Raw genomic sequence first — 15,326 nt, 5'->3', positions numbered from 1 at the left:
CTCTTAAAGCTGTTTTGAAATAGTTCCCTCCCTCCCTCCCCCCTCCCTCCCTCCCTCCCTCCCAGCTTTACTAGGTGACTTTGGCCTCCACCCCCAGGGCAGTAGCATGTAGTGAATGTTTAGGACTTACTCTCTGACTTGTAGTGCTATCAAATTGTGGCTTTAATTCTTCTTCTTCTTCTTCTTTTTTTTTTTTTTTAATTATTGCTGATACTGAACATCTTTCAGTATGACTTAGCCATCTGTTTGTCCTTTTTGTTGACGTGTTTGTTTAAATCTTGTACAAAGAGTATTTTAGAGTTCTGTATTGTCTTAATCCTTTTAAGCTATACCACAGGCTAGATAATTTATAAACAGTTCAAAGTTGTTTTATGGCTTCCTAATGCTATGGCCTTTTAATACAGCTCCTAATGTTGTGGTGACCAGTCACCCTCCCCCAAGCCATAAAATTATTTTCTACTTCATAACTGTAATTTTGCTATTGTTATGAATTGTAATATAATTACCTGTGGGTTTTGGTTTTTTTAATGGTCTTAGGTGACCCCTGTGAAAGGTCATTTAACACCTCTAAGGGATCAGGACCCACAGGTTGAGAGCCACTGTTCTAGAGACTGAGGAGGTGAGGTCCAAGGGCTGCATCGGGTGAGGGCCAGCGTAGATGAAAGCATGAGGTAAAAGAGAGTGTGTGAGAGAGAAGATGAAAAGAGACTAAACTTTCATAAATTGGTTTCTATTATAACACATGGGCAGAACACTGGTGACTCATACATCTTACATCATGTCTTGCTTCTCAACACTGTTGCCAAGATTGATTTTCCAACATAGGATTTTTAGAAGGTGCGTCCACACCATAGTGTGTGTATGATAGACCCTGATGCCAGGTAGTACTAGCCCTCCAGCTTCATTGTGTTGTTTCTTTCTTTAGTGATCATCAGTTTTATAGTTGCTGTACACTTCACATATCTTCACTTAGCTATTCTTAGGACATGTCATTCCTCACCATTTTACAGTTTCTGTATTGTATATAAGTTGTATTTTTTTGGTCTGGTTTACTATTAACTTTCATAATTTGCGTAATATAAATTGTATTCTTTGTATTTCTAGTTGTTCATTATTGATGTTCAGGAATACAGTGCTTTTTAAAGGTGGTGATCTTACTACAGCTTTTCAAACCTCACTTAATAGTGGCATTTTCGTTTACTCAGTAATATTTTTGCATACATGATTATGACAGTGGTGGATGGGGCAGTTTTATTTCTACCTTCCAAAATATTTATTCCCTCTTCCCAGTGTCCTGGCTAAAACTCCACCGTGTAAAGTGGGAGTAATAAGAGGATACTCTTGCCTTGTTCCTGATTTTTGGAGGGCCCTTGTATCCCTTTACCACTAAGAGTTTCATAAGCTCTTTTTTCAAGGTCAAGTTCTTAATTTACTGATTTAAAGACTCTACAGTGGGTATTTTGTCAAAATACTGCTCAAATTTGCATCTGTTAGATAGTATGACTTTTTTAGTCTTATTAAAATGAGTTTACATTGATTTTTTTTGCAGTATTCGTCTTTAATTTCTAGATCAAAGTACTTGTTTATAATTTTTTGAAATGGAGTCTGTGTTTCCAGCTTACATATATAAAATCCTTAGCAAATCCTAGGAAATCAAATCCACCAGTGCACTAAAAGAATCCATCAGTGGGGCTGGACTCTAGTGAAGTTGGTAGAGTACTGATTCAGCCATTTGACCTGTGTGCCTTTATACATTTTCTTTTTTATGGGAATTTTTGTTGTTGTTTTTAAAAGTAATTATTTGTCTGGTTAGAGAAATAATGAACTTTCATTTATCATCAGTGTATGTGTTTATTGTCCAGAGTGATGGGCTTCATGAAGACATTTTTATTCATAGTCTCCCTTTCCTTCTTCCCAACTTGCCCTTCCTGCTTGTCCCTCCCTCTGTGTAGAGTGACTGAGCTTTTTGTGTTTGTGGGTGTATTAGTTCTATTTCTCTGCTATGTCAAACTACCTGACACTGACAGAGGCAACCTAAAGGAAGGAAGGGTTTGTTTTGGCCCTCAGTTTCAAAAAGCCCAGTCTTTCAGGATAGGGAGCATACAGTGTCAGGCGGGGACAGGTTGTTGGTTACATTGCTTCAGCAGGCAAAAGGCAGAGGGTTGTGATGCTGGTGATGCTTAGCCCCACTGTTCCTTTTTATCCAGTCTGAGACCCCAAACATAGAATGGTACCACCCACTTCCCACCTCAGCTAACCTAATCTAGATAGTCCTTCAGAGACTTGTCCAGAGACTCGATTCCATGGTGATCCTGAATTCCATCAAATTGACAACCAAGACTAACCATCACACTCTATAGTTTTCTTTGCATAAGGAACATTTTTCTGCCTCCCTTTCTTTCTTCCTTCCTTCCTTCCTTCCTTCCTTCTTTCTTTCTTTTTTTTTTTTTTTTTTTTCTTTCTGGTTTTTCAAGACAGGGTTTCTTTGTGTAGCCCTGGCTGTCCTGGAACTCACTTTGTAGACCAGGCTGGCCTCATACTCAGAAATCCGCCTGCCTCTACCTCCTGAGTGCTGGGATTAAAGGCGTGCGCCACCATGCCAGGCTCCCTTTCTTTTTCTTACAACAGCTTGAAGTACAATTTATGCATCAACCTTGTGTAGTCACAGATTTCTGTAGTGTTGATCTCAGTTTGAGAACATTTCCATTATTTCCTAAAAGGAACTCTGTTCTTATTAACATTCTTTTTTCTGTTTCTCCTTAGCGTCCTTTCCAACAGCTATTACTCTTCCTTTTTGGTGGGTTCTTGCTGTTTTGGACATTGTGTGTAAGGGCATTCACCAGCTTTTTCACTGAGCGAATATTTTCATGGTTGATCCTTGTTCTAGCGCATACCTGATATGCATATAATATTCTATGGTAGTGAACATTCACATCTATTCATTCATTGAGTCATAGAAGATTATTCATTGAGTCATCTAGATTATTTCCAGTTTTGAGTTTTTTGGTTTTGTTTTATTTTTGTTTTCTAAGTTTTTTGAGACAGGATTTCTCTGTGTAGCCCTGGCTGTCCTAGACTTGCTCTATAGACCTGGCTGGCCTCAAACTCACAGAGATGTGTCTACTTCTGTATTAAAACCTTCTATAATCATTTATCTGGACCTATATTTCAGTTTCTGTTGTGTATATACCTAAGAGTTAACTATCATACATTAACTCTAGATTGAACTTTTTAAGAAACTGCCATGCTGATTGAGTGAGTACCTGAGCCATTTTACACTTCCACTAACAACATGTAAGGTTTGAGTTTCTCTATTTACTAATAATACTTTCTGATTGTATTGATCCAGATGGGTTTGAAAAGTAGCTCATCATTGTGGTTTGAGGGGGCTACATTTCCATTTCCCTCATGGATAGTGATTGTAGGTCTCTTTTCATATGGATATTGGCCTTTTGTACATCTTTGGAGAAATATGTATTCTCTCTTTTTTTTTTTTCTTCTTTGAGTGTTTTTGAGATGAGATCTTACTATGGAGCACTGAGTAGCCTGGAAGTTACTGTATAGCCCAAGCTGGTGTCAGCCATGTGGTTCTGTTGCCTCTGCCTCTTAATTACTATAAACAAAGCCTGTTCCAGTTGTACTCAGATCTTTTCCTAATTCTATTTTGTAAATTGTGTGTGCCCGTGTGAATATAAGTACATAAGTGCCTCTATGCTTGTGTGGAAGTCAGAGGACAATTTGGGTATCGGTACTCACCATTTACCTGGTTTGAGTTAGGGCCTCTTTGTTTCTTTGCCACATCTGCCAGGCCTGCAGGTCTCTAAGAGCTTTGAAGGGTTCTCTTGTCCCTGGCTCACTTTCCCTGAGAGCTCTGAGGTTACACTCTCACTGTCTGGTCTTTAATGGAAGTTCTGTGAACTGGAATTCAGGCCTCACACTTGCCTGCTAAGTGCTTTACCCATTGAGCCAGCTCCCCCAGCCTCTCTGAGTTTTAAGAATATAAATGACTTTGCATATTTTTGATTTGCCAAATATTCTCCTTTTCTGTGAGTTTGTCTTTTTCCTTTCTAATGTTGTCCTTTAAAGCGCAAAAGGTTTTTCTTCCTAGACAGGGTTTCTTTGTGTAGCCCTGGCCATCTAAGAACTCTTTCTGTAGACCAGGCTGGACTTTAACTCACAGAGATCCTCCTGCCTCTGCCTCCTAAGTTCTAGGATTAAAGATACATGCTTCCACTTCTGCCTAGTTCAAAAGACTTTAATTTTAATGAAGTACAATTCAGTTGTTTTTGCTTGTGCTTTTCAGTTTTGTATCTAGTGTGAAGTAAGGGCCCAGTGTCTTTTTTTTTTTTTTTAACATTTAAAAATTTTTGTGTGTAGTGGTATTCTTGTGTGTATGTCTGTGTGCCACAAGATTGTCTGTGCTCAAAGAGGCCAGAAAAGAGCATCTGGTTTTCTGGGACTGGAGTCCTTGATGGTCCTGAGCTGCCTTATGGTTGCTGGGAATTTAACTGTGGTCCTCTGGAAGAGCAGCCAGTGCTTTTAACTGCTAACCCATCTTGGCAGCACCCTGTCTTCATTCTTTTGTATATGGTTATCCAGTTGTACCTCTTATTTCTTAATTTGTTTTTCTGCTTCCAGCATCCCTATTTGGAATCTCCAATTATAGATGCTTCTATTGTTAAAAGTTGTCCCAGACATTACTGAAGTGCCATGGGTTTTTTTTCCCAATGTGTTTCCTTTTTTTGTCTAGTTTTTTCTTGTCCTGCTTTCTAATCCAGCAATTTTCTTCAGTGTCTAGTATACTGTTAGTCTCATCTTGGCCCTCCCCCCACCCCACTCCTGCTGTTCTGCATCTTGATGTAAATGCAAAATTCTACAGGTTCAGTTTTAGTGTTTGAGCTGTCATTTCTATCTCAGCATAGTTGTTACTTGTCTTAGTTTTGGTTAATTTTTTGCTACATGAATTTTTGCTTTCCTGCTGATTTCCGTGCTTGCTGATTGTGTCTCTGGTGCCAGAAGCTGAGGCTTTTCTTCGGGGGATGCATGTTGGAAGAGTCCTCCGGCTAAGCTTGGGCATTGTTCAGGGGTGCAGTGAAGGTACTGGAAAACTGTCTGACTCTTTTGAGGTTTGATCTTAAGCTTTCTAGGTACGACCAGAGCAGCTATTAGCCTGGAGTTGATGTTGACCCTGTGCCCTCTGAGTTGAAAGGATTTTGTTCTCCCATCAGCATTTGGGAACAGCATGGCCTCCTCTGGCTCCGGCAGTTTGTTTGTCACATTCAGTGGTTAAGGGAAACCTCCATATCCAGACTGTTCTGCCCATTTCTCTCCTCTGAACTGGTTTTTGAATTCCTGCCACCACAGTGTCAGTCCCCAGAGCTCAGGAGCTTACTTGCTCTAACTGGGATTGCCCCCTGCCCTGTTTATTTTTTTGCAAATACTACCCAGCAAGTAAACTGAGAAAACTGTAGAGACCACCATGTTTGTTTCCCATGCCTCCTGGGTAACTGCTACCCTGGTTGGTGTCTTCTGTAGGATAACAAATTCAGGCTTTCTTACCCCATCCTGACTAGAAGTGAAAGTCCTTGGGGTTGTGTTTTCAGCCATCGGGATGTAATCAGTGCTCAAAGACTGGTATATTTCCACTTCACCTGTTTGTTTCATTCTCTCTCAAACTATGCCTGAACCATTGAGGAGATTATAGAGAAAGTTTGTATGTATTGTAGAAACTATTGACCTTAATCAAGGAATTCCTAAGTATAGATTCAATACTGTATTGAAAGAAGGCTGTATTTTTTAGTTACTGAACACTGTGTCTAGTGCTTGGCTAGGTCTCTGAAATGTTTCAGGGCAGATATTTTCACTTGTATATTAATAGTACAGATTTTCTTTTTTATTGTTGCTTTGGCTTTGTTGTTGTTTTGTTGCTCTCTTTTTTGGGGGTTGGGTTTGTTTTGGGAGATAAGCTCTCACTGTGTAGACCAAGCTGGTCTGGAACTCCCAGAAGAGCAGCTTGCTTTTGACTCCCAGTGCGAGAATTAAAGGTTTGTACCACTACACTGGGCTTCACAGCCTCAAAGGCTCCAACATGACACAGATATTGTTGTCTTATATGATGCAGTTATTACTTGAATAATTTACCCCTAATCTCAACTAATCTGAGAATATCTTAGCTTCCTCTTTTTTAAAGGTAAAATTTTTATTTTCTTGTGTATAGGATGAACAGTTTTCAGACATTATGTAATTTTGTGTTACATAAAGGCAGATCTTTTATAGTATCCAAATTCTAGATTTATTGCTTTAGATTATTCATAGTTTTGTTTATCATACCTGAGGTCATTTAAAGGATATTTTTTCCAGTGTGCTCTTAAAATGAAAATAGTTTCAAGTATTGATACTTTGCTTTAAAAGTTTAAATTTTAGCTTCATTCTGCTAATTAGAGTTAATCATTTAGTGCATTGTGAATTGTTCTAGAATGGATAAAAATCTTGTTAAGCCTTCTCAAACCGTTTAAAATAGTAATTTAAGTACCTAATTAAACCATCTGACATTTATTTACTCATGGAACCAATTTTGGCAGCCGCTCTATCTAACCCTTCCCCTTCCCCCTTTTTTGTCTTGCAGGAAAAGTAAGAAGCTTAAGCTCATCTTTGTGGTCACTCACTCACTTGACAGCTTTGCATCTGAGTGACAATTCCCTGTCCTGTATTCCTTCAGACATTGCCAAGCTTCACAATCTGGTATATCTGGACCTGTCCCATAATCAAATCCAGAGTTTACCGGCAGAACTCGGAAACATGGTATCACTCAGGTATGAAGATTCAGTATTGGACTTTTAGGTTCCTCTGAAACAAAAGGGAGCAAATATATAGTTAGGAAATTAAGCCATTTTATAATTGAGGAAAGGAGGCATGGCTTTGAGGTTTAGTTTTGTTTTTTTAAAGTTTTTTGGTAAGAATTGACTGTCCAGAGATAAAAGTCAGGTGGGTCCATTGCTTAGTTTTTTATTAGGATGTTATATATTTTGTTACATATTTTATTTTTGAATCAAAAAATTGTAAACAGTATAGAGATAAACAACTCTAAGGCACTGTTGTTTAATGTCCTTATCTGTGGCCCACACAGACATATTTACTCATATGGGTCCATAGTAGGAAAGCTTTGGCATGAACAAAGCTAGACTTGGTTACTGTGCTTGGAAGCCTGTAGTCTTATGGGTAGAATGTATAGTGATGCAGTTCCTTTGAGAGATTAAATTTGCCATATGTAAACTAAGTGATCTTGAACAAGCTTCTTAGCCAGAGGTTAGGGATGTTGGCAATGGTGAGTAAAAAGCAACGCACCTGGTCCAGCGTGAAGATTCAGCAAATGATAATTGCTGCTTTTCTTCTTTGTTTTGTTTTGTTTTGTTTTTTAAACCTTTGAGGGGCTGGAGAGATGGCTCAGTGGTTTAGAGCAGTGACTATTCTTCTAGAGGTTCTGGGTTCAATTCCCGCAGCCACATGGTGGCTCACAACTTTCTGTAATGGGATCTGATGTCCTCTTCTGGTCTGTCTGAGGACAACTACAGTGTGCTTGTATACATAAAATAAATAATTCTTTTTTCTTTAAAAAAAAAATCTTTTGAAGGTTTTGTTTGAAGATCTGTATAAATCCAAACCCAGTGTACCGGCTCAGAGCATGGTGGTTTCCATGGCTTCTCTGCTACCTTTTATTATAAGGAGTAAATACGTACAGACGTTCTTATCAGTCTCAGTACAGCTTTACTTGGCTCAGTTACTGAGTATTTACTATGACTTTTTTGCTAGTTTGATTTCTTTGTTTTGTTTCTGTTTTGAGACAAGGTTTTTCTGTGTAGCCCTGGCTGTCCTGGAACTTGCTCTGTAGACCAGGCTGGCCTTGAACTCACAGAGATCTCCCTGCCTCTGCTTCCTGAGTGCTGGTACTAAAGGTGTGCGCCACCACTGCCAGACTTACTATGACTTTTGAATCCTTGGAAACAAACTGGTGTACAGAACCTTCTTTCTGCTTAGTGTGTGTGAGAAAGAAACCCGCTACTCAGATCTTGTTTTTCCTATCCAAAGAAGTAACCAAGATTTGTATCCAGAGACAGAGATGGTAGAGATCATTCCCATTGAAACTGTGATTAGATAAACAAAAGTATGAACAACAGGGAAGCGACAATGTCTCAGGCGATGTTCAGTGTTTGGTTGACTTTTTTTTTCCTTGAAGATTCCTGTGAAATGTTAATGTGGTTGTAAGAAACATTAAAATAACCTCTTGCTTATATAGTTTTTACTTTTAAACTGAAAGTCTTGTAAGTTTGGTAAATATAACTGCAGCCGTTGTTAAGCTCACTCAGCAGTTTTCACAGTGGCTGTGTGTTAACTGCTTTTATTGTTGCTGTAACCAAAAACTTGACAAGAAATAAACCTAAAGGAAAGACTACCTCATTAGATTCATGATTCATTAGATCATGGCAAAGCCGTGATGCAGAGATGCACAGCAGCAGTCACATCGCCTCCGCCGTTGGGCAGTGGGGCTGGATGGGCTTGCTCTCTTTTTCCGTTTTATTTCGTGTGGGTTCCGAGCCCTGAGGCTGCCTATAATGAAGTATCCATGCATTCAGTAACTTGTAAAAATTAAAGCTTTCATCAGACTTTTTTGGTTTTTGACACAGGGTTTCTCTGTGTAGCCCTGGCTGTCCTGGAACTCACTCTGTAGACCAGGCTGGCCTCGAACTCAGAAATCTGCTTGCCTCTGCCTCCCAAGTGCTGGGATTAAAGGTGTGCGCCACCACGCCTGGCTATTTATTTTATGGTAATTTTTTCCCCCTGTATTTTACCAAAAGTGTTGTCTGTGGCAGTTCTGTTGTTTATTTTTAACTATATAGAGTTTGAGGAAAGCCAAGGCTAGATATTGGAATATGATGTGTAAAACTCTGTCATTCTTAGGTACAGATTTTCCTAGAAAATATTGTTGATTTTTCTGTTAAGATTAATTAACGTGTCTTCTGACTTCCTGGAATTTTTATTATCTATAGGGAGCTCCATTTAAATTACAACCAGTTACGAGTTCTACCTTTTGAGCTGGGAAAACTGTTTCAGTTGCAGACTTTAAGCCTGAAAGGTAGGATTTCATTTTTTTTTTTTTTTCTTACAGTTTAAAAGAAGCTATGGTATGCTTGGGTGGCAGTGCTGTCCTGGGCTTCATTGCTCTGCCTGTGTTGTGGGTGGGTTCCTGTCACTGTCACCCTCAGGCAACCCCTGTCTTTGGGTCCTTTGGCTCCTGTCCTGTCTGCTTTCTTTGCTTCGGCTTGGTGCTGCGTTACTTTTGCTATGCTTTCTCATCGTGTCATAAACAACTTTTCCTTTATGTTTATATATGTTTCCTATAATCAGCATACAGTTCCCATAAAATAAGAAAGAAAATTCCCCCAGTAAATAGAAATATTTGATTTGGCCCTGATACTAAAAATTACGTTTTTGAGGGTTTCTATTTAAAAAAGAAGTTGACTTATAGGTACTTAGTATTAGAAGTGGGAAGGAGAAAGGCAGTGGGAACTATTATGAAGTGGCTTAGGCCAGAAGGAGTCAAAAGTTCGATTTTTAAAGGGTGTCAAGACGTGGGCATGTTCTGTAATGTGATTGGTTCTTCATCAGTCTGGGCAGGTGTGGGCAGAGAGCTGTCACCTAAAGCAAAGGCTTCTGGGTAAAGTCCCGAAGAGTTACTTTCATACTTCTGAAAGATAATTATAGGGTCCGGTAATGTTCTCAGAAGCTCATTTACTGTATCATAAAACTGTTCAACAAATAAAAATACTTGTGCATATGTAATAATTTTTAGCAGCCATCAACTTTGTAAATGGTTCAAGTCCATTGCATGTCAGAGAAAGCCTCTCTTGTATATTCTTCCAGTTCAGAATCAGTACAAAGCACTTCTTTATTAACAGTCCATTAATAATCTTTATGAACTTTTGTGTACAGTGCAAAATTTGAGGCTGGAGACATGGCTCAGTGGTTAAGAGTACTGGCTCTTCTTTCAGGTTCAATTCTCAGCACCCACATGGCCCCTCACACACAGCCTGTAACTGCAGTCCCAGGGGATCCAACCCCATTTTCCTGGCCTCCAAAGGTACCAGGCATGCATGTGATGCCCAGATATAAGTGCAGGGGAAACACCCGTCCACAGAAAACACAAAATAAATCTTTTTTTACAAATTTTTTTTTTTTTTAAAGATTTTATTTATTCATTATATGTAAGTACACTGTAGCTATCTTCAGACACTCCAGAAGAGGGCGTCAGATCTTGTTACGGATGGTTGTGAGCCACCATGTGGTTGCTGGGATTTGAACTCTGGACCTTCACAAGAGCAGTCGGGTGCTCTTACCCACTGAGCCATCTCACCAGCCCAATAAATCTTTTTTTAAAGTGCAAAGTTTTTTTTTTTATATATATATATATAATTTTCAAAAGTGACATTTTTATTTGTTAAGTTATTAGGAACTATAGTGTAACATTGTTGTAATAGTATTTTTTGTGGTGTTAGGTGATTATATTTTCTTAGTTTTCTAAGTTTGAAACACTTTATTATCTTAGTTTACCTACTTAAATTTTCCCCAGGAAATCCACTTACCCAGGATATATTGAACCTCTGTCTGGAGCCAGATGGAACAAGAAGGCTACTGAACTACTTGCTCGATAATTTGTCAGGTACTGCAAAAAGAAGTAAGTGGCTGTTTGTTTAGACTTTTTATTAGGAAAACATGTAAGGATATCACCTAATTATTATTATTTTTTCTATATACATATATACCCAGTTTCAACAGAACAACCACCTCCAAGATCTTGGATCATGTTACAAGAACCAGACAGAACAAGGCCAACAGGTTGGTAGCCCTGTTTTTTAAAAATAATTTTTTATCAGATTTTGATAAACCTAAAAGTATTTTTGACAATGCTCCAGATTATGAACAATATTTAAGGTTGATTTAAAGGTTTTTATAAGTTGATTAGATTCGGGAAATAATGATAAAGATTTAATTCTGTAATGCATTGCTTCTTAACCAGGAAGCAATTTCTCTTTGGAGGACATGTGTAGAGTTTTTGCTACACTGCTATGTATTCCTGGATGGACACATGTGCATACTCCAGGAGCCACCCTGGGTCAGCAGATGAAAGACACACACACACATACGCGCGCGCACGCACGCGCACACGCACACACACACACACACACACACACACACACAAGCTTATTTTTAACTGTGCTTTTTTTAGCTCAGTGGCCGGACACTTTTAAGCCTCTCGCAGCTAACATGCCCTTAGCTTTACTCCCAGTTCAACACCTCTAATTCTTCCCTCAACTTAGTTGCCCAGTTATTTACTCCTTGCTCAGCACCCTAAATTTGCTCTCAACTTAGTTATGTTTCTAGTCTCCTGCTTGCTATCCCAGGCTCAGTTGGGGAAGGGGCCAATGGCCACTCCACCCAAGATCTCACATAGCTGGTGGCTCTTTGTCCTACCGAAACATGATGAATCCTGAATGCCTTTCCTCTTCTGGCCACTGCTAGCCTGCCTGTGGGTAACTGGAAGCCCTGCCTCTTCTGCCCAGCCATTGGCTGCTAGCATCTTTATAGATTGATCAAGAACCAATTGGGGAACAGGACCCTCAGCATTACTTGGCAATTCTGATTGTCAAAACTGGGAGAAATACAATATGGAGAAATAGGATTGAAGTCAGGGACACAGCTAAATATCCCACGGTACCTGACCAAGTCAGCCCCTATAAGAGAAAACTTTAGCCACCTCCGGCACTTGACCTTTTGTATCAGTCAGATTCACATCTTTCTACATTGGAGGTTTCCATGTGCTGATGGTTCTAAAGGTACTTAATAGTAGGGAAAATAAAAGATAGCTTTCTTACTTGAGAGAAAAAAAATTGAGCTGATGGCCTTTAATCTCTTTAACCTAAGTTTTATGGGAAGAGTTTAGTTCTCAAGAGTATGTTTAACAAACAGCATTTGGCTGATGATATGCCTGACCTTGTGCATGGGATTAAGACACGGGCTACTTTGTTTCATGGTACTTTGCATTATTTTGCTTCATAGATAGTTAAATTGTTTGGGCTTTTGTTGTAGCCCTGTGTCAGCCTAGTCTACCATTGCCATTCCTCCTGTAGCCAAGACAAAATTTTCTTAGAAATAAAATATTTCTTAGTCTATGTGTCTAAGAGAGTGCTGTTCTATAGATTATAATGAAAGACTTTTGCCTGCCCCAAGAAGCCAGAAGTAACTTCTGTGATTTGCTGTTATTACTCATTCTATTTTAGTGTTCTGAAGCCAAACTCACATACTGTCTCCAAGCTAGTCTGCAGTTAGTCTATCGGGAAAAGAAAATTGGGCAGCCTGTTAAGGAAACTGCTTGTCAAGTTTCTGTATTCTGCATTTACAGTTAGTGGCATAGAAGAAATAAGAAGTCTTGGTTTGTCCTGTTTTAGGTTCTATAGATAAGAAGCACATTGTATCCTGTTTGGTTCATCTTTCTTTACATCATTTATTTTTCTTAAGTAATAGCTTTTCAGTGACTGTATGTTGAGTGGTTAAGTCTGACTTAACATAGTGAGGACTATTGCTGAAATAATTATGGTTGTTTTTTTCTGCCACGTGTGTGAATAAGTTATCTTTCCTACAGCCTTGTTTTCTGTCATGTGCTATAATGTTCTTTGTGATAAATATGCGACCCGGCAGTTATACGGCTACTGTCCATCATGGGCACTTAATTGGGACTACAGGAAAAAGGCCATTATTCAAGAAATTTTGAGCTGCAATGCTGATATTATAAGTCTTCAGGTAAGACATATAGAAGACTCTTTTAAGTTACACGACCCTCCAAACCAAGACAAAATAAGAAGCAATTACACTTGAATACATTCTGATATATTTGAAATGCCAGCTTCAGCGGCCCTTAAAATCCTGGCTTTTTCTGGTTTGGGTGGTTCTGAGAAAAGTCAACTGTCCTGCTGTGCATCCTTCTGTGGTGTCAGATAAAACAAATGGGTTCAGTTAGGTTTTAAACTTTGGTAGTACCTTCCCTCCTTTGTACTGCATTTGAATTGGGTGGCAAAGTTACTGAAGTTGTGCCATTGTCTGGATATATTCTCACTTTACCAGCACTGTTACTGGAAAATTATGGTGAAGTGGGAAAAGATTGGACTGTCTGCACAGTCACTAGGCTTTTTTGCCCAAATCTTAGAGTAAGTAATACAGTCTTGGTCAGTTTGCTTTCTTTTTCTGGGTCTAGAATTACAATCTGTGACATCTGTAGTTTCTTCTTGTGTGGTCCTTGTTCCATCAGCTCTAAGACATGAATATACATGTGTAGGTGAACATGTCTTTCACTTTTTAAAAAAACTATTTATTTGTTTATTTTATATATATGAGTACACTTTCACTGTCTTCAGACACACCAGAAGAGGGCATCAGATCCCATTACAGATGGTCATGAGCCACCATGTGGTTGCTGGGAATTGAACTCAGGACCTCTGGAAGAGCAGTCAGTGTTCTAAACCACTGAGCCATCTATCTAGACTGTAAAGAACTAGCATTGGCAACTGGTACAGTAAAGTTTTAAGATTGGTTTTAGATAAATTACATTTTGGAGATGTTCCATTCTTTAATCTATAACTTGGTCTGTTGAAAAATATTACTTCAGGCTATACATACGGGGTGTATAGGACAGATCTTTATCTTTGAAGTAACTTTGCCGGTTATGATTTTTCAGGAAGTTGAAACAGAGCAGTATTACAGTTTTTTTCTGGTAGAACTGAAAGAACGTGGCTATAATGGATTCTTTAGTCCAAAGTCTCGAGCTCGGACTATGTCTGAACAAGAACGAAAGCATGTTGATGGCTGTGCAATATTCTTCAAGACGGAAAAGTAAGCCTAAGCTGATTTCTTAAAAAGTAGGATAATGTCCTCAGTATTTGCAGGGTGGGGCTAAGGGTGTAGCAATTTATTGATAAATAAGAGAAAAGAAAAGAAAAGAAAAGAGAAAAGAAAATGTTATTGACGAAAACATGACTATTTAAAAATAAAGGGTCTTGTTCTTTTGTTTGTTTGTTTGTTTGTTTGTTTGTTTTTGAAATAACTTGTTTTGGGGGCATATTGAGAGAACTGCTGTTTCTTTGGGTGGTTTCCTAGGGATTTTATTCTGCTGTTAATTGAAATATTTCCCATGTAATCTTCCTTCTTGGAAAGCTAAGTTTTGGAAAATAATTGTTTAAAAATTATGAGATGAAATATTTCAGCAGTGATGGTAAAGATGACCAGCTATACTGTACTAAGTTGTAAAGGTATTTCCAGGTCTTGTCTGTAGATCAGTAACAAACTGAATGCAAGTCTTCAGATCTAGGAATATACGTCAGCGTTTAGAGTCTGGGGATATACACCGGTGTTAGAGAATCTGCCTAACATGCACGGTGAATGCAATCCCAGTAATACAAAACAAGCCAGGTTAGACTGGAAACAGCCTGAAGTGAATTTGGGGAGCTTGGTACTGTGGAGAATTTTCCACAATGTGACTGAAGTGATTTTTGTATCTGGTAATAAAGTTTTAGAGAAAGACTCTTCCCTCAGAGCTAATGTCTTACTCCCGATCCCATGTTTATGCTTTGTTTCAGATTCACTTTGGTTCAGAAACACACAGTTGAATTTAATCAGCTAGCAATGGCGAATTCAGAAGGGTCTGAAGCCATGTTGAACAGAGTCATGACAAAGGATAACATTGGAGTTGCAGTACTGCTAGAACTTCGAAAGGAATTGATTGAAATGTCATGTGAGTGATGGCTTCACTGCCTGTAAAATTGACACTCCCGTCTTCCCAAATTTAATAGTTCCAATTAGATACCTTCAAAACAGAAATCTCAGTGTGTTTAATAGGCTGGTCCAACACCTGACTATTTGTCTTTTCTAAGTACATATATCATTTTCTCTATCACAAGGCTAACAGATGAGAAATTTGTTGCCCCGAAAAATCATAAACTTGAGAAGGCATAACAAACAAAGATGTTTTAAGACACTGAGGTAGATAGTAATTGACACAGCTGCTCAGGGGCAAGAATTCATATGCGCCCATGGTTTCTTATCAGCAAGGGTGCTTGGTAAAGCTAACTTTTTATGAGTCAGTAATTCTGCTAAGGGTCGTGAGTTTGGGGAAGGTTGACTACTTCTAAAAGTTAAGAGGGTTGTATATGCTGACAACTGAAACTTCCATCACTGAAGTTGCTACAAACTGTGATGTTCCTCTCAGAAGTGAAGAATATTGA

At 38.8% G+C, this 15,326-nt stretch overlaps 1 protein-coding gene across 7 annotated transcripts in view; it reads left to right on the top strand.

Moving 5' to 3' along the window:
* Cnot6 (CCR4-NOT transcription complex, subunit 6) overlaps positions 1-15,326 on the top strand; it is a 41,905-nt gene that overhangs the window by 17,425 nt on the left and 9,154 nt on the right. For 3 of the 7 annotated variants that reach the window (NM_001290741.2, XM_006531942.2, XM_006531941.4), the window contains 7 exons: positions 6,626-6,812; positions 9,045-9,130; positions 10,625-10,729; positions 10,822-10,890; positions 12,695-12,852; positions 13,784-13,938; positions 14,682-14,836. In NM_001290741.2, the coding sequence (NP_001277670.1) occupies positions 6,626-6,812; positions 9,045-9,130; positions 10,625-10,729; positions 10,822-10,890; positions 12,695-12,852; positions 13,784-13,938; positions 14,682-14,836 (915 nt within the window). Of the gene's footprint in view, positions 1-6,625; positions 6,813-9,044; positions 9,131-10,624; positions 10,730-10,821; positions 10,891-12,679; positions 12,853-13,783; positions 13,939-14,681; positions 14,837-15,326 lie in introns of all 7 variants that reach the window. The other 4 variants (NM_001363357.1, XM_017314214.2, NM_212484.2 and 1 more) reach the window with 4 other exon arrangements.

The sequence above is a fragment of the Mus musculus genome, chromosome 11 (genome assembly GCF_000001635.26).
Source record: "Mus musculus strain C57BL/6J chromosome 11, GRCm38.p6 C57BL/6J".
Lineage (NCBI taxonomy): Eukaryota > Metazoa > Chordata > Mammalia > Rodentia > Muridae > Mus > Mus musculus.
This window is presented reverse-complemented; position numbering and strand designations above follow the sequence as displayed.